The sequence below is a fragment of the Electrophorus electricus genome, chromosome 2, assembly GCF_041902795.1.
Source record: "Electrophorus electricus isolate QZ-2024a chromosome 2, ASM4190279v1, whole genome shotgun sequence".
Classification (NCBI taxonomy): Eukaryota; Metazoa; Chordata; class Actinopteri; order Gymnotiformes; family Gymnotidae; genus Electrophorus; species Electrophorus electricus.
The window spans coordinates 14904095-14924332 of NC_137498.1; the positions used below are offsets into that span (position 1 = coordinate 14904095).

The window sequence follows — 20238 nt, forward strand, 5'->3', positions numbered from 1 at the left end:
GTTTCTAAATCTCTGAAAGTGTAGGTGGGACGTTTTTCATCAAATTACCTAAATTATTGCAAATTCCATTAGCATTAAAATGTCTTGCCACTGGAAGTGACAAATTCTTAATTCTGATGGTCCAAAGGTGTTCAACAAAACAATCAGCAAACATTCTCTTGGTTCCTCCAATATACAGATGAATACATCTCTTGCAAAAGATAAAATAGACCACTCCTGGAGTAATGCATGAGGAGGAATAGGTGATAAAAACGGATCCTTTTATTCTAGTTATTATATTGCCTTTGTTAATAAGGTTTTATGAAGCACATCTAGAGCAGGCTACAGTACCAGTTATTATTATTATTATTATTATTATTATTATTATTATTATTATTATTATTATTATTCAACGGGTCATTTACCTGTCTTTAAGGGCATGCCTGTTTGTTAGTTTATTATTGATTATACACACACACACACACACACACACACACACACACACACACACACACATATATATATATATATATATATATATATATATATATATATATATACAGAGAAATTTCAGACCGCGACCCTTCATAAGCTGTGCAAGCAAAGTGCTTAAGAAGTTGTATATTTTTCTATAGATATCCACTCGACATCTCTAAATACAGTACCTTGCAGCTGCTTCCCAAGAATCTTCAAGTGCACAAGTGCTTCAAGTTTCCAGAATAAATGTATATTAGAAGTATCTAGATAACACTTCCCCTTTGGTCAAACACACATCACTTATGAAAAGCAAGACAATGTAATTTGGTAGAGCACCTTTCATCCACAATAGCAATTCAAAGTGCTTTGCACAAATATATAGTAGCAACAAAGAAAAAAAACATTAAAATAATATGAAAGATGCTAATAAAAAGGACACCATGTACACAAGGTACAGGATGGCAACACTGTCAGTGAAACGATAGATAGATAGATAGATAGATAGATAGATAGATAGATAGATAGATAGATAGATAGATAGATAGATAGATAGATAGATAGATAGATAGATAGATAGATAGATAGATAGATAGATAGATAGATAGATAGACTTTGACAATAGAATTTGGCAAGAGCTGATTACATGTGACTGTGATGCATCACTTTAAATAGTGTGTTAAGCCGTCCAAAATGAGCTAAACTTTAAAAATACATGATGCAATCTGGTTTATGAGAATACATTAGAATTATTTGGTTCAGTTAACCAACTGCCATCAAATCTATTGGTAATCTTGCTGGTATTTAATTATGTTTATCAGGGATATTTTGTACATAGGCTTGTCCTAATTCTACAAATTGGAGTCAGTTTCCCAACAGAGTGATGCAATAACATAAAAGAGCAGAGTGCCACTTTAAATACTCCTAACAATATAATGCTGTACATTGAAACTGAACCTAAATTAGTCAATGATGTGTTTATGTACTACTGTGGTTAAAGCAAAACTCTCTCATTAGTTGCATAAATTAATGTGTTTCTGCAGGCTACACACTGGACAGCACAAGGGAGATCAAATATATCACTGCTTACACAGGAGATTCAGTACTGCTGCCCTGTTCCTGCACGGACCTACACACAAAATCTGAGTTTCACCTTGAAGAAACACAACACTAAGAGAAACACATGGGACATGATCTCCAGTGAGAGTGAACAGTACAGAAACAGTTCAGCTGGGTACTGTTCATGCTCCAGGAAATCTCTCTCTCCTCATATCACACCTGACTGAAGGGGATTGGGGAGTGTACAGGTGATATCTTAAAAGGAGAGAATATTAAGACACCGTACTCACCGTTAAATCTCTATCAAGCACAGTGATAATGTCATCATTAGACTGAAACCACAACCTTTGACTGTTCCAGACCTTCTGTGTTAAGCCATGTTTAGAGCAGTACTTTAACCAGATGTTACTCAAATGCACCACCATGTTGTAATGAATGCCATTAGGGTTGCAAGCAGTCAGCACTGAGGTAGTAGATGACAATTTTAATTTTAGATTAAAACTGCAGCTATGAACATAAGATTTATTTGAGCCGTTAACACACGTAATACATAAAATTCTCTCTGAACAAGCTTCTCTCACTTCTCCATTCTGAGAGTGTAGTGATCACTGCAGAAAATCACTCCAGATGAAGCATCTGGGTCAAAGCATTTAGGTAGTGTCATTTAGCTTTTTATTTGAAATCGAAAACCTACCCGAAACTAGCAAGGCCTCCTGTTGGGTCTACATGAGCATATGGAGGGTGTCTGTGGTGGTTCAGTCTGCAGTCTGGCAGGGAACGTGGAGATGGAGAATGTCACTGCTTACTCGGTCCTGCAGCCCTGCTCCTGACTCGGTCCTGCTGCCCTGCTCCTGCACTGACCCACACGCCAGACCTGAGAGGTTACACTGTGCCAGGCACAATTCAACCAGAAACACGTGGAGTGAGAGTGAACAGTACAGAAACAGAATTCACCTTTACTGCTCACTCTCCAGGAAATCTCTCTCTACTCATATCACACCTGACCGAGGAGGATGGCGGGCTGTACTTATGCAATCATAAAGGAGCTCAAAACAGATACATTAGGCTCAATGTACAACGTAAAACATTACATAGTATATATATATCAGTGGGCTTGTATGTTTAAAAATGCCCATAAAAAGTATAACTTTTTAAACATAGCATAGCTTTTAAATAATGACTAGAGATAATGTGTGCAATATGGCTCAGGGCCAACTGTCTCCTAAATGAGTAAAAGGATTATTTCATCTTCATTTTCAACATTCAGAGTGGTCTTTGCGCTGCACCACCCCTCACTCCTCACTGTTGTTAGTCTCTCCTCAGACTCTGCCCTACATCCTCTTTGCTTTGGTCACCGTGATCTTCCACCACATCATCGTGGCTGTGGTCTACTGTACCAAGAGGACCAAAGATACAAACAACATAAACAAGCTGTTGTAGTATCACTACGCCTCCTGAAATTAAGAATTTATCATCCATTTTACCTCAGCATCAGTTCCTGCCACACTTATCAACTAAAAGCAAGGAATTATAGTATAGATAGGATAGGTGAATAGATGTTGCGAATAACCATCAAACTATCTGTGGAGATTGTATAGCCTGCACTGTATAGATGAACAACTGTTCAATTAATTTTTATTGAAATTTAAAGTTCAGTTACATTACATTGTAAAGCTATAAATGAGACATTGCAGTTCCTGAGGAGTATTATAATTATTAACATTTTTACCTTCTCTGGTAAAGTACTGTTTTGATAGTTCCTCTTTTGTTTATATACTGTTTATAAACTATGTTTAAACATGTATTAAGCATTGTTAGATTAATAGTCCATCAAAATGAAATTCTCTTTTAGTCCTCCAGATGGCACTGTTTCTGCGTGGTGAGGCCAAGGTTTCTGACAGAGTGTAGAGGACAACATAGTCACCTGGAACATACTGCCTCTTTATCTTTATTCGGACAATTCAGTCTGTCGTTGTAGACATTTAGTTAGTAGTCTATAGACTGTCAACTTAGTCGTTTTAGCTTTGATTTTAGTGCTCGATGCACTGCTTCTGGTGTGAAATGAGCTTAAGTTGTTGGCCTATGTTGTGGTAAAAATGTCTTTATTAGATCAACTTGATGCAAGTTCAGATGTAATACTTTGCAGATGTAAGTTCAGAGGTAATACTTTTAAAGTCTCTTAGCTCTTCAGAAAATCCTCCCCTTCCCCCCAGCAATGGTCAAAGTGCGTTTGGTTCAACTTATCTGAAGAAAAGTTTTACTTATCATAATAAACATAAGCACTCTTACCTGTGGACTTCAAGGACTTTTCCTAATGAAGAGTGTTTCTCGTCATTTCTTGTCATTGCATGTACAGGTAGAATGAGATGAGTGCAACACTTTTTTCTCTCAGTTACTCAGAGACTATTTGGACTAGACCAACCACTTCTTTACATATAAAGCTTACATCTGTCTTCTAATTAGTCATGCCATTTAAAAATGATTACACATGACATCCACTTATTTAGTTGAATAGAAGAAGTCAGATGTTGCAACTGACCCCAACCCTGGGGACGGTCTCAGCACAGATCAGGGACGGTTGTATCATGTTACATATACATTATTTTTACTTTTGCCTCATCTTAACTGATCCCTTGGCTTCAGGCTTCTCTCTTTTTTTAGGAAGTGGGAATAAGATTGGTGTGAGAGACGGTGAAGTCCAGGTCCAGTGGCCCTGACTATATATGAGACTCTTCTCAGAATACTGAAGGGAACTCCTCAGAATACTGAAGGCCTCCTCCTCACTTTTGGTGTAGCCTACTGAAAACAAAGTGAACACAACGTCTGCTTTTATATGATTTATTCACTTATTCACGTTATGCCACCCCCCGCACGCAGGTATAAGAAAATACAAATATTTTGTTTGTTGTGACAGCCCAAGTGCCACAAGGCAAGGAGCAGGAAGCACAGACGTCTCTTGACGAAGACATGCATTTATTAAATGACCATTAACGCCAACCTGAGCACAAACAAAGACCGACAACCACTCCAGTAACAGATGGGTTTAAATACGTTCATAAATGATGCATGTACAAAGGGGCAGGTGTGCTGGACTGAACTAACAGCACTTAGGGAGTCATTTTGGGTCTCTCCCACTGGGCCGCCACATCTCTGTGACAATGAACTGAGCCAATGATGACATTCTCACCTATAATGTGAGACTGTTAAGGAAGAAAGAGGAAACACCAAATGACTTTTAAAAACTTATAAAACCCTACTGCCTCCCTATATTTGTTGTGTGTGTTGGGGATAGAAGTTTGTCAGAGCTTCATTTGAATACACTTCATCTCCACTATAACTGTAGTTGTCAGAACATTCAGTAGACTGTATTGAAGAGTGTGTACGGTGTGTATCAGCAGTCCTGCTGTAGCCATGTGTAGTGTGTGGAACTCAGTAAGAATGCAGGTGTGTGTTTATCTGCTCCTTGCTGCTGATGGTGAGTGTGACTTTCCCTCTACTTCTGTAGATCATCAAATATCTACACAGTAGCTACTTTGTTAAGAAACACTGAAAACATCTAGTAGGAGTCCAGTTAGAGACGACATCTCATATATTTCTGATAACGTATAACACTCCATGTTATCTGAATATATAAGGTAGAATTTGAACAATTACGATTTGCTTTTTAGACTGCCATCAGTCATAAATCTTGAAATCAATGTATTATTGCGGTGCAGTTAAATCTCATGCATATCAGCTGCAGCACTCAGGCTAGAGTATAATAGAGCAAAGTAAGCAATCGTTATACTGTGATGGAGTAAATCTTACTCTCAACAATCCCTCTACTAGATAAAGGAAGTAACAGTATAGTGTAACTTACAAGTATGTAAAAGATAATTAGGCTTTCTGCATATAATAATGTGCTTAAAGCAATTCACTGCGTGCTTGAGATAGTTAAGCCATGTCAAAAAGAAAATCAATGTTGAATTTTTAATTTGAAACACACATGTGCTGAAGACATTGATAGTGAAGGACTTCAACTGGTGTAGCTGAAGGCTGTACACTGGAACATCACAGGATCACAGAGATCACTGTATACGCAGGAGATCCAGTACTGCTGCCCTGTTCCTGCACTGATATACACACCAGACCTGAGAGCTTCACCTGGTATAAATACAACACAAACAGAAAAACATGGGAAGTGATCTCCAGTGAGAGTGAACAGTACACAAACAGAGTTCATACTTAGAACTGACCACACTTTTCTATTCTTGCAGAGGCTCCATATAAACCTGTAACTCTTACTCCAGTGGACACTGACACATCAAGTCCAACAGCTTCAACTAAACCTACTACAACAATGACATCTCCAGATGGTTATAAGTTATTAATTTCATCAACTACTAATGATGGTAAGATTAATTTATTTAATAGTATTCTCCAATCAACACCATAAAATGATTCCCCACTAAATACTACTACTACTAACAATAATAATAGTAAGTGACATCAACAATTAATTTCTTAATGCAGTTCACTTCATATAGGATACTGTAAGGGTTGGCACCAGGCCAAATCCCCCTCCGGCCACCAGAGGGAGGCCTCAAGTCAACCACACCACTAATCAGGTTTAACACCCAACCGCTGGGTTAGACCTAATAAAAGCCCCGTGACCCAGTCATTCAGTGCTGAGTGTTTGTTAAATATTTGAGCCAAGCTCCTAGCTGGTAACTTCAGGTATTGAGGTCTGTGAGCCTTCCTGCTACACCTCACTTCTTATCTGTGAGGGTGTTTGTGTTTTTATACCTCCCCTCTACAGTTTTCCCTCTCTAGTCTGTCTCTCTCCCAAGGCTTCCCTTAGCCATTCAAATTCTTCCCTGTTTTCTGGTCTTGTTTGGGAAATTTTAGTTTGGTTTTCCTCAGTGCATCGGGGTTGCCATTTCTTCCCGTGACGTCCTTTGTTCTTCCTTTTTCCATGCTTGGCATGGTGTTTAGTTTTTTTCATTTTGTTTTACTTGATCCAAGATCTAACTGTTTTGCACAGGGGCCCACCTTTGATAGAGTGTGGTTGCTCACCCAGTAGGCTATTGGTGTCATCACTTAGCTGACCTGGGTTCAAACCTGCCTTACATATTGTGGGGTTTCATAAATTAAATGAATGCTAAGCTTACACTAATAGAGAATAATGCGCAGAATGGAATGGGACTAATGCTTGAATTAATAAAATAATTACTGTATGTCCAGACATAAAAGGAAATGCCCTAGACATGCATATGTGTGATTACACAAGAAGACATGTGTAGGAGACGGTCAAACAGAGGTGACGGCTGAGATGGAAAAACACAAAAGCAGAAGTGGTGCAAGGCCAGAAAAACTATAAGTCTGTCTGCTGCAAAGTTATGCTTTAGATCTCACTCGCACTGCATTGTGAAGTGACATCTCCAGAGCTCTGCATTAATAAAAGGCCACAGGGTAACGCATTGGTTCCCTTCTCTTCTTTCCTGCATCAACGGACACGACAATATACGTTCTTGAACTGTTTTACAGATGATCTTTCCTACAAAGGGCCATACTGATAGATACTTTGTTTCCCAGCATTCATACGTGACTCTACACTGGATCCTACTTTTCAAAGCCCTATTAATATGATCAGTTAATTATTCATGTTGTGTTTATGACCTGATTATATATAATCTTGCATTCAGAATGTGATTGTGTTTATTTTTGATAGGGTGTGGTGTTTGGTTGTTAGATTGTAGATTGTGTTGTGGTGATTTTTAATGGTGCTTTTATTACCCAGTTTGATTTTTTTTTTTTTTTTAACTACCCTTCAGGAATTTCTGCTCAAGCTTACTGTGGCCTGCACAGTGTTGTATTCCCAAAGCTTGAGGAGCTGAAGACAGACCTGGTAGCTGTGAAAGAAACACACCACCTAATGGTGGCAGGTTATGGTGAAACTGATGAAGACACTGAAGAGCCATATGAGGATGTCACCACAGATGCTTCAACAGATGATGAATTCTAGACTCCATGCTGTCTACTGCATTTACCACATTAATTTCAAATCTGTATGCCTATATAATACATGTAATGATGTTTTTATCCTTGTCTCTTTGTAGCTAGGTTGTTTGGTTGGGTGTTCTTTATAGGCTATAAGAAAATTAAAAAATGTATGCTAACCTTATTTCTTTTCAGTAGTAATTAACCTTTGTGAAGATGTGATCAAAACGTTGTGTTATAAAGCACATATTGGAATAACCCCTGTAAAACCATGTGCAGGTTATTTTGGGGCTACAATCCTGCACTTTAAAAAAATATATTTTTTAAAAATAATAAACCATTTGAATCAGTAATGAACAGAGCATTTAATTCTGTTTGTCTAGTTGCTAAATTTCATAATATAAGCATATATTATGCAAGAAAGTGTTTGCATAACTGCGTAGCCTTGGTACTGAAACACCAGAGTAAAGATAAGCCGTTTTGTTGAACATTGTATTGTGATCAATAAGCCTAATTTTCAGTTAAAATTGTATAATTTCTTAAGAATTTATTATTATAGTTGTTGTTTAGGTTGCATTTTGATCCTTAATGAGTGTTCAAATGACTTTGGATTATAACAAATACAGAGTGAGTGAATTGTACCTATGTGGAATGATTACTAATTAATTAATATATAGTTTACATGTATAGGTTATATTTACTTTATTTATTTAGATTTTTTAATCTGAGCCTGATGACAAAATGATAGCATAAAGAGGAAATGATTTTAAAATGTGATAGTGTGATTTCTGATATGAGACTATAATGTCATTTCAGCTGCACTTTTTTCGTTGTTCTAAACAGCCACTGAACAGAATTTAGCCCTCCATTATGTCATAATTTGTGTCATTCTATTTCTGACCCCAGATCAGTTTATTGAGTGGATTTGCCGATGACGATCATTTTAGACAAAACATCAACAGAGACTACAAACAATTCTTCACGCATAAGAGGTACTGAGAAACGAAAACAAAACGTAAGTAGAATTTAGTTTTATCTACAAAGGCAGATACTAAATATTTGATAACGGAATCGTATTATAAACAAGTAGCCAATATGCGAATTTAAAATGAGAACACATTTTAATGATAGAGAACTTTTGACTGAACGGAGAACTAATTAGTGGGCTGATAGTGAGCTCCCCGCCCCACTAGTCACGTGGTACGGGCCGCCGCCTGCAGTGGGAGTTCATGGTCTTGTGTGTAACCACGACTATATAGTCACACACACCTGCAGCGGGTTATTCTCCTAATGTCTGTGTGTGTTTATCCCCCTGTCGGTCTGTGTTCTCGCTAATGTTCACGTACGTGGTGCATTTTATGGTTTGTAAGCTGTGTTCAACGTTGCTCATGTTCATCTTGTCTGTTTCGTGTGAGCGCCACTGTGTTCGTTATTCGTGTTCGTCTAATAAACGTCTGTCTACGTCAAGGGAGTTTGTGGGACCTGCGGCACTCGGGACGTCTCAGCTGTTTAATTTAACGGACCGCACAAATATTTTAAAATGTGGCATAAGTGAGTAGAGAATGAACTAGCTAAAAGGAAACGTTGATGAATAAAAGGGGAAGTAGCTGAAAATATTCGCGTAACTGAACTCCATTAGATGAAATGCGTTGACTGAGACAAGGGAAAGTGACTTCTGCGCTTGTTTTAGAAAAGTCTCTGTAAGACCACGAGTGTGGCCATTATGCACTGTCGGACAACAGACAACCTTTGTTTCACATGTATTAACATTTGTAGAAGAAATTGAGCTACGGGTGGCCATTTGTTCTGTTATATAACTATATAAAACAATAAAATCTATAAGCTTTGATTTCTCATTTCCATAGAGTTATGAAACTAGGCTACAAAAGTAATCCTGTGCACAAATGCATGTAAAATAAGCCTTGTTTTATAGAAAATTGTGTTGTAATCAAAGCCTAATTTTCAGTTCAAATTCAATTACTTCTTAGGAATAAATCTTTAATTTTATTTTTTAGTTGTCAAAAAACACATACAAACTGTTCACTTTTTAAAAGAAATAAAATGGCTTTATTATCGTTCAATACAATAGAGCTTTCTTCTGTCCTTTCTAGATGCCAAGGGACAACTTCATTACTAATATCATTACCAGAAGACACAAGAGTCATAGAGACCCTGCTACCATTGCTGGGTTTAAGCAGCATTACTCGGCCAAACTGGGAGAAAGTGTAAGTGTCTACATCATTTTATACGATAATTTTAATGATTTATATAGACTGCATCCACAGTTTTATTTATTTAGCCTTCACACTTTCCTGACTTATACAGATGGTAGTCCAAAATATGCTGTCCATTAGTGGAGTTTCCACTGCCCAGGGGTGGTCAATGGATGATTCATTTCCTTTACAATTCATCACTGATTATTTCTCATTTCTCACCCAAGAAACAGGAGGACTGTAAGGAGGTTCATACCATCCGGAGCAGAACTGCTGAACACTTTATGATCACAGAGTCAACGGAAGAGATTTGCTCTTTGGACCACAGCGCCCATGTAGAAGGTGCAGATGTACTTTCTTGCATAAATCTAGCTTTTCATTAAGAACACACAGTAGGACATGATGTTTGTTCACTTTAAATATGTGCCTGTACTTTATTATGTAATTGCATTTGTATTGATTTTTGGGAAAAATAAATTGTAGATGTAAGAGAGGATCTGGGTGGAGTAGCGGAATCTATTACAGAGGCAGTCAAAGTGGAGAACACCCCAGCTGGTGAGTAGCATCAAAGCACCACATCAATAATCAGAGTTTACATACATCCACTCCATGGACACCAGTTTAAAAATTCTACTTTTATTTCAAATATAAAGGCTCAGAATGCAAGAGGTTGAAGAGAGTACGCATCTTCTTCAGACGAGCATGGCAGGCTATAAAAAGCACCTTGTCCTGTGCCAAGCGCTCCAACAAAATTAGCCCTACTCTTTAACTTTTCCCAGCTCTTTTTACCAATTTATTTTGTATTTCTTTTTTCCCTTCATTTTCCCCAACCTGTCTTTTCATTTTCTGAAATAACATCTTTTGACTTTTTGATTTATTTTTGATTAATAAACTTTACTTCATGCAAAGATTTTGTCTGTTTGCATTCTGGACCTTTTAATCATATTTTTCATTCTAAGACCAACCAGGTTATAATTCTAATTCAGCCAAATAAATCTTGAATGATTCAACTCACTTTAATAACATTTTTAGATTATCACATATATGTACAGTTTCATGTCACTCAGCATTAAGAGAGAATTTCACACTCACCTTTCGTGAGAGGAAGTACAATAAAGAGAAAACATAAACTGAGCATCTCAGTTTATGTAATTCCTTATCTCAATGGAAACACCATTGACCTCCCAGCACACACTGACAACTGTGTTCATGAGTAGGGGTTGGGTCTCTGATAGAGGGCTAGGGTGAGGTCTTAGAGCTAAATGGCCCTCCAAACTGAGGGATTCAGAGTCTCACTTCAAATTGTGCATTAGGAGAAATTTCTCAGAATCCCTTGTGAATCATTGAAAAAATCTTTTGTAACTCAATCCCAAGGGGCAAGATGACACTTGAAAACAAGGGGTAGGAGGAAAAATGAGAGGGGATTGGGCCTTGGTAAAAATCTAAGCAATAAATCTAAGAATCAAATGGTTTAAAACATATTACTTTTAATATGCATGGTTTTACCTAATCCTAGAGATATATAATAAAGTTATCTGTTACAAGACAAGGGGGTTTTCAGATCCAGTACAGACTTTAAGTCCTATAAGATCAAATACATTTGAAAAAAGAACTAAAATTCTTACTCTCTAATTCACCATCTTAAAAAAAAATGAGATCCCCTCTAAAATCCTCAATGTCAGACCTAGCTACCATACACTGTACATTCTTTAAATTGAGAACAGCATTTTGAAGTCTGATTTCTGACTCAGTTACTGTTCAAATGGACAAATTAACACAAATTACATCAAATATGGCCCATCCAGTTACTGGCTTAGACACAGCGTTAGTGTAATTCTTATTACTTTATCTGACACCAAATCAAAGGTGATAAATCTGATTTTGAACCCTGACAGACTCAGAGGGGCCTGGATGTTGCACCAACTGCTGTGATCAGATCATCATAGTGAATCAACATACAAGACAACGCACTGGGAAATAACTCAAAACTGATTTATAAATGAGTCACAGGACTGTTAGAGAGTTTGGAGCTTAATGTACGTCTGTCACATCGCTATGTCTGTTTTAGAATTACATAGTTCCATATGACTTAAGTAATATTTGTATGAAACACTGATATATATGACCAACATCCCTAATGTTATAACTGCCCCTGATTTGTGTGCTACAGACTGCCATGATTGGTTTGTCAAAACAAATGAAGACTCATTCAAATATCACTCAACAACTTTATTTCCATTCAGATGCCTGGGTTTGTGTACATCTGTATTCACTGTGCCATCAGAAATAATCCAACAGTCTGTTACTTTTTCTCATATCTGGTGTAAGGGAACTGGACTAAGTCTGAAAGGAGCATTTAATTTTAAGTTTAATTATAGCTAAATGAAGTCCCTTCTATATGTAGCTCACTAAACTAGCACAACATTTAGCCTTTCATTGCTCCGAGATAATACAGAGACGTGACTATATTTGTTGCTAATTGATATGAGAGATATCAGTAGCACTCCCATCGTACTGCTGACTAGACTGTGTGGGAGACGTCTACCACTACACAGTGGGGTCGGTTATCTTTCCCATGAACAGGATCCTCCTGGTGTTCTTCTCCACAATGAAGACTAGGAACGGTCTGTTGACTTCTGTTTTGAAAATAAATGACAAGGGCATGAATTCAAGAGTAGTTGCAGCTGTAGCCTGAGTGCCCTGCTCATCCACGCTGAGGACGGCCTTGTGCAGGACCTGTGGGGAAGGACCAATCTGGGCAGTCATTGAATGACACTTTAATGTATGTAAGCAGTAGATGCATTAACTTCTGAACAGTCCTTGGTGGACAACAGATGGAATTTGCCTGCTGCATCTCACCAGTGTGTTGACTGGATGTAAAAGCATTGTGCAGTGTGTTGATTGTAAAGTGTCCTTGGGTACTTGAAAGGCACTATACAAATGTAACTTCATATTGTGTCATATCAAGAGAGACAAACCTAGAAATTCACTTTTTTTTTTTTTTTATTTGAGGCTCAGAGTGCAGTCAAAATTCTACTGGATATTTAAGATGGGCAGTCTATGAACAATATCTCCCACACTCATAATGTGACACTCTAGACATGACAGCATTTCTCCACATACCTTGGAAACTGCCACCTTGGCCCCCTTACTGATTCCAGAGAAGTCTGCACTGTCTGAGAATGCATCAACCATTCCCATGTCCTTCAGAGTGTCCCCAAGACAGGAGGAAGCAGACACTGAGAACTTGGGCATATACAAGTCCAAAGTGCTGGAGAACAGACATGGTCAGTCAGGCAAACGCACTCTTACATGGAATAGCATGGGCAAAATATTTATTTAACACATTTTTTTCATTGGTAACCTTGTCAGAGAGTAAAGGTTTTACTTTGTGGTACTACTTAATATGTATAAATGAAAGTATATTTTAAAAAGCATTTCATGATACATTACATTTTGTGGACTTTGTCCTTCCAGTACTTGAGGTGATCCTAGCTGATGTGTTTCTCCAACTCCTCCATTTTTCCATGGTCAGGCAGGACGATCATCATGGAGGTGTTTCCATTATATGGCAGCATGATAACGGACGTAAAGTTGCCCTGGTCATAGTAGAAGTCATATTCACCATTTCTGTTCATCATATCCACAGGCACTGTGGTGTTCTCATCCACATGAAAGTCACCTTTGCTGGTGTGCTCCACTTTAAAAGCCTCTTGCCGTTTACCTGAGAGAATGAAATACAAAACTGGTTACTGCAGTTCAGGTGAAATACATGAAAAATTATTTAATCTCTAGTGGGTTCTACTTGTCTCCTTTTACCTTTGAAATACACATAGTTGATGAGCATCATCACAGTGGCAGCATCCAGACTCTTGACCAGATCAGTGATCATGTCCTTGGTCTTTTTGGCAATTAACTTGTTGATCTCCTGCACAGCGACTTCAGGTGTGGAAAAGTCCACACTGATGGCTTCACCTTTGTAGAAGTGCTGGATATCTTTCAGAAACTTGTCTTCAGGCTTGAAGCCTTTTTGTACAGCTGCAGCTCCTCCTATTTCCAACAGTAGGGCATCCTGGCTGTGGTCCAGCATGTGGAGAAGGTGCTTATAGCCTTCATTGACCTGATCAGCTGTGAGAGCACTGTAGTCCAGAGTGCTGAAGATTTGTGAGTGGGTATTGCTCTTGGCCCCCAGGGCCAGCATGGATAGAACCATGGAGATACTCAGAGGAGAGAAGAAGATATTCTTGCCCTGGGTGTCAGGATGGCTGGCCAGCTTCTTGTAGAGGGAGAAGGCAAAGTCTGCGTTGTGGGGTGAGAGTTTGTGGCAGGGTTTGTCTTCTCCATTCTGGTGGGGGTGGGCTGCATCCTTGCCATGATGGAGATGTTGGTGGTGATCTGCTGAATGGTCTTGATCATGATCCTGCTCCTTGATGCCTACAGTCCAGTCCACTGACAGTATGAGGACAACAATCAAACAGCACTGGACCTTTCCCCACATTTTAACACCTGCAGAAGCACTGCACAGATTTGAAATGTATCACATGCAGGTTCATTTAAACACAACTATTACATTAGAAAATAGTCAACACATGGATTTTCATAAGAGAGGTATATACGTGATAGCCTGCATGGAGACTACTTCTGAGTCTAGTCTTTAATTCAGTTTTTACATTTTTAAAGATGTAATAGATCACTGTTGAAGTGTTTGCCATTTAGTTGAAACAAGATCTGAGGAAAAAATTATTTGTATCTCCAGAATATCAGTCATCTTACAGTACATTTACTTACCATCCACGTCCTGTCAGCAGTAAACTATTGGGATTGAGTTCATACATTTTATAGTCTGTTTGGTGTAATCTGAGGTCAGTCCTTTAAACATTAACCACTGAGGGGCTGTTTCAAATAGAGCAGGAACATTGCACAGCATTTATCCTTTAGTTAACATTACTGATGCCAAAACCCTGTATGCTGGCATTGTTAGCTCTGGTATTGATTCCTGTTAGGCTGTGTAGTCTCATTCCAAACTCAGCTGCTGCGGTCTTCGAATACACTAACTGATCTGTGTACATAAGTGCAATTCTTTTTATCAGCTATACAGGATGGCAGTGTTTTTTCATATTAGCTAACATGTACTTAGTACTTTCAGAGCTCTTTTTATTCTCGGTACCACTGACCTCTCTGAGAACCTTCACACAACTTGAACGATTCCTCGCCATCGCAGCCAGTTTTGGAAGCTTTTGAAAGTGCACATTTAGCCACACAGCATGTTTCAGTCTCAGGTGTATGCATTTTTATTTTATTTATTTACCTCCTATTTCAATTTAAGCTTGTATCATTAGCTCTGCTGTCATCATTTACCATCAGGGTCAGCTGCAAGCTCCATCTCTGAGCCTTTATGTGGTTTAAATGCACAGACGTGTTGTAGAGTTAGCCACACTGCTAGCAATAATATCTGACTAAATTAGCTTAGCATTTCTCATCATGACGGTTGAGCAGATTGTGAAACATTTTATGTTTGCCTTTAAAAGTGGGAAAAAAAACTTATTTGAATCTATATTAGGACATTCCCCTGATTATACGATCAGATTTTCTGTTTTATTAACTCCAAACATCTTTCACTGGTTAATGCTGGTTATTGTTTTTCTTCTTTAATAAAGAGCATAGATCTTGCTGCATTTCTAGAATCATCCAAGGCAGATGCATGACGCACCAAGCCCTCCACTGAGTCACCAATGTAAAGAGAAAGATCGCAACTCTACGGATCCACCTCGTTTGACACGAGGAATTCCTGATACGCCCAACGTAACTTAGCGTGTAAAACATACAGAAGGTTAGAGTGAAAATAGTAAGACATCTTAAATGACATCACATTAATATTAATCTAGATGGGGTGTAAAGGGAGATATGTTTTACAAGGGATTGGTTGTCCGCATGTATTTTTTTTTTTCACTGGGAGATTTGCATCTCCTCACATCCCTCTTCAAATCAAGCCCAGAATATAGTTCTGGCTTTCAAAATATGACTAAACACATGCCAACCCATTATGTTTTACTGCCTCCTCAACCAGAGCAGTCTAGATCCAGGGCTGTTAAAATATATTGTGGATTTAATTTTAAAATTGAGAACAGCATTGTACACGCAGTGAAGTTTCATTTTCATTTCAGTTCCAACTCACATAGAATTAAACCCCTTATATGTTTTATTTAGCACATAATTCTATTGATAAGGATATGAGGCTTGTCTCTTCAGTGCCTGACATGCCAGTATTACTGAGATTTCTTATGATCATGTTCTTAGCTAACCTACATACAAACAGTCAAATGTTCAAATGTTGTGTCCAGTGTTCAGTTGATCCCAAAATTAGCTAAAGAGTATTTGTACTTTTTCTGCTATCTTAAAAAGATCAGGCAAGCAGACCTAAGCTTGTGAGATTTTTTTTAATTGACTTTGGTTTGGCACAAGTTCAGGACAAGTTCAATAACCTGTTTTGTGAAACCTGATTTGGTCTGAGAGTTGGCACCGACTATTGTGGACCGTCCTTCATGGTCAGCCAGCATGCATGAAGAGCAAACAAACTGGAAGCTTGTGTCATTACATTTGTCTCCTTGCCATGTCTGTTTTGTACATTTTCCAGTTCCACAGGACTCAGTGATACATGTAGGAAATGATTGATTAAGAATTTGAGCAGGAATGCTAATGTTACATGTGACTCTACTTTACATATTACAGACTGTAATAATTATCAAATCATCATTTATTCAGTGGAACACAGCATTAACTGTGGTGAAAACAGCTGCTGCAGTGTCTTGCTCATCAATATCGAGGACCTCCCAGTAGAGCTGAGGAGTGCCTGGTGGAGCTGATGCCTACCTGTTGGAGTTAAATTCTGCCTGGTGGAGATATGGTGTACCTGGTGAAGATGAGGTCTGCCTGGTGGAGGTCCACCTGATGGAGATGAGGTACATATGGTGGATTTGAGGTGTGCCTTAATACTACTTAATTGAAGTGTCACAGCATGTTTATATTTCCCCCTAGGATAATGTAAGAGAGATTATAAACATTAACTTCCTGTCACACACTTCACCATTTAGTTAACTGTTGGAAAATCTACTTACATTGTAAAACATTCCTTGATGACACTAAGTAGGAATTTTTTTTTCCATCATGAAGGTTCACACTGTGAACTGTTTGTCGTATTTTATAATTCACAGCCACAACCCACAGGAACATTTCCCCAGGACAATTTTAGCTTCAACAGTTTTCTGGGGAAGGATCAATCTGGCATTCTCTTGATTTTTGTTTAAGGTAACATTAGCTAATGTTACTCCCAGAGTGTCCTTTTTAGCAAGAGGAACCATATGAATCAAAATAATGATAACTCAGCATATGACATCATACACATAATAACTAATAATCTAACATCAAACTAATGACATCACATAATGTAAAGGCAACCTGGTGAATTTTATGTAGAATGTAACATATAGAATAAGAACTCTGAGTTGTGTTGATTGTGTAACACTGAATTAAGCTTATTGAGATGTTGAGAGAGACAACTGGAGATAAATGTTAGCACTGAATATATGTTTAGCACGCATCTTTAGTAAATCCTTCATACAAAAATGGAAACTGAACAGCAACCTGAACAACAAAAAAAGAACTAAGATTTACTAAATGGCTCTGTTTGTGGCTGTCTTTGGTGCTGAAACTAACTGTAATTTCAGCACCATGGGCAGCAGGCAGGCTGTCTAGGACTTCAGAACTCTCTCAGAAGTGCTTTGCTTTACTTAATAATACCTTTGTGCACAAGGGACTTTTTGTTACAGAGTAACTGTAAGGAGAGTGAGGCCTCTGAGTGAGCCCATGGTCACACATAATTTCTTTAGTTCCGCTACACCTTTGTGGTTTCCCTGAATATATATAAATCTTGGCGGTAACAGTACAGTACAATTTACATTAGTGCAATAGATCATTATGCCTTTGTAGGAATAGGCACTGTATTTACTTATAATTAAGAGAATAGAGTCAAAATGTGGGATAATCAACTGAGTTCTTATGAGTTTACATGTAAAAAAAAAATTCAAACCACCAATTGTTACAATCCAGTAAAAACTGCAATCTAACGTTTTACCACTAGGTGGACCCATGCTACAATTTTACGTAAATCATATGGCAACACTGGGATTACAAAATTACAAATTTCTTATTAAGACTGATAAATGATTTTTTAAAAGTCCAATTTTCTTCTATAAAATTGGTGTTTTTTATTGACATACATAATCCATACCTTTAGCCTGTGCATTATTGCATGGACCAAGAAAAGGCTTTTGATATGCAGACTGCGCCTTTAAGAGGGAGCTATATGGTTATGTAGATTGAGTAACTGAGAGAGTGTGTGTGTGTGTGAGGGGAGAACCGTCACCTTTCTGTTCGTCTTCTCAACACTCCTTTTTCTTTGGTAACGCTGTACGGTACCTTTTACTGTTTCCTTTACGTATAAGTACAATGATGGCTTGAAGTGGTCCAGGAGAGAATAAAAGTCTTTCAGATTGCCCACAACAGTGTGTGTGCGTCACTCCAAGTTAACTCCACGCATCGCGGTTAGCCCGTAGCACCTGTTCCTCACTCCAGGTAAGAAGCGTAACACTGTTTTCATTAATAAGCCTTTGAAGTACTTTGGGTGTCGTAGTGAAATGAACTGACCAAACAACAATAAGGGAGGTTATATTGGGTCTCACCCCCTGAGCTTCTACATCGTGTCTCTATGACAAAGGACGGAGCCACTTAACTAAGAATGAGACCGTCCTCACTGACAATGTGAGAATATCTGATAGATCACTGACTGATAAGGAAGAAAGAGGACATACCACATGACATCTTACAAAACCTACCTCATCTCTATATTAGGTGTGTGTGTGTGTTGTGGTTAGTTTGTCAGTTTCATCTGAATACACTTCCTCTCCACTATAAGTGTTCTTGTGAAATCAATCAGTAGACTGCATTGAAGAGTGTGTACGGTGTGTATCAGCAGTCCTGCTGTAGCTGTGTGTAGTGTGTGTAACTCAGTAAGAATGCAGGTGTGTGTTTATCTGCTCCTTGTGCTCCACGCTGCTGATGGTGAGTGTTACCTTTTCTCTACAGGTGTTGTCATCCTCATACATTTATTTGCACAAAGGCATTTATATCTGGGAGCAGCAGAGAGCAGCAGCTCACCACTTACCCCAGATTCTGTCTATCGACCAAGAAATTTTGCCTCTTTAGTTTAGAACAAAAGCTGTTAAATGCGAACGTTGCTAACAAACACTGGAGGTCAACAGAAACTCAAATATAGCCTTCGTAAATACATGCCCACAGACTTCTCTCAAGACGGTCAAACCGCATCCAAGTGTTAATAAATGTCTCCCAAACTAGTCGGTGTGTCACCGGGAAGCGACCTGGATGAGGTTTGAGGACATGTAGCTCGATATCTGACTTATTTACAAATCCTATTAGCTATCGTTGCTGTTGGCTTCCAATGTTTGTTAGCAATGTTAGCAGCTTTTTGTTCTAAAGGAGCGAAATATGGACTCCAATCATGCCTTGTCCACCCGGGTTAAGGGAAAATAAAGTAAATTTGATTCTTCGCCGACCTGACCCGTTAAGTGGCACTGAAATCTGCGCTGTGGTTCGGTCCGGTAGAGAGGAACCGCTGCTAATTACTTGCTATTTAGTTACTTAAGACCAGCATAAGGTAGGAATTGTAGGGACTTTAGTAAGACTGACAAAATTGAGAAATAAGAAAAGTACAAGAGTATTGTGACTCTTACAAGGATAATTTTGCTCTATAAATCTGTACATTTATAAAAACTTGTTTATTTCTGTTTGTGTTATTTATTCCTCTCTTGTTCATTCTGTGTATGATGCAGCTCTTGTCCACTACCCACTTCTGTATCCAGCTGCCTGTGCCTTGTAGTTGATTGTATATGTGGTACAGTCCTTTACATGTGGTGTATGATGTATGTGTTTGGTGCTTCTGTGTGTTTTCCCGAGTGTGGGTGGGTTTGGGGGAGAGACTACAGAGGATTCTGATCTCATGAATTTTGACATGCCCATCATATCCCTTATTGAGCTAGCAGTCAAACAAGTCAGTACTACTCTATATTACCATGGAGACCAGAGGAGGGGCAGAGCTCACTACCTGTGGGTTAAAGAGCTGGACTGGTACTGAATAAATCCATTTCAATCAGGAGGTCTCAGCTATCAGGACTTCCCAGAGGGTTTCAGCCAGACAGCTGTCTCCCAATGTGAAGACAGTGTTTGTTTGTTTGTTTGTTTGTTTGTTTTAGCCTATTTATATGGTTTACCCCCATGTTGCTCAGGGACACTATAGTACTTCCTGACACTTCGTCCAGTGTAGTGATTCAGATTAGGCTGGACCCCTGCTCAGCTTTCCTGAAACAAATGCACATGCTTTACCATATGGTCAACCAAAGTGGCCCAAAGCTCATCTGTGATGGTTGTTCTTCCTCGTCCTCATCCTCTCTTTCAAATATTG

At 38.6% G+C, this 20238-nt stretch overlaps 2 protein-coding genes across 2 annotated transcripts in view; both read right to left on the reverse strand.

Moving 5' to 3' along the window:
* The window catches only part of LOC145643470 (polymeric immunoglobulin receptor-like), a 94028-nt gene that overhangs the window by 47676 nt on the left and 26114 nt on the right, over window positions 1–20238 (reverse strand). The window lies entirely within an intron of this gene.
* On the reverse strand, window positions 13178–14453 carry LOC145660289 (alpha-1-antitrypsin homolog). Its single transcript, XM_081724744.1, has 2 exons — window positions 13524–14453; window positions 13178–13428 (listed from the first exon to the last, which is right to left on the reverse strand). Exons 1-2 carry the CDS (start codon window positions 14200–14202, stop codon window positions 13196–13198), a joined length of 912 nt encoding a protein of 303 aa, XP_081580870.1. The 5' UTR covers window positions 14203–14453; the 3' UTR covers window positions 13178–13195.

Coding starts and splice junctions, on each gene's coding strand:
- LOC145660289 (XM_081724744.1), bottom strand. CDS start 14,202: ATGTGGGGAAAGGTCCAGTGCTGTTTGATTGTTGTCCTCATACTGTCA. Junction 13,429..13,523: donor CAACTATGTGTATTTCAAAG/GTAAAAGGAGAC, acceptor TCATTCTCTCAG/GTAAACGGCAAGAGGCTTTT.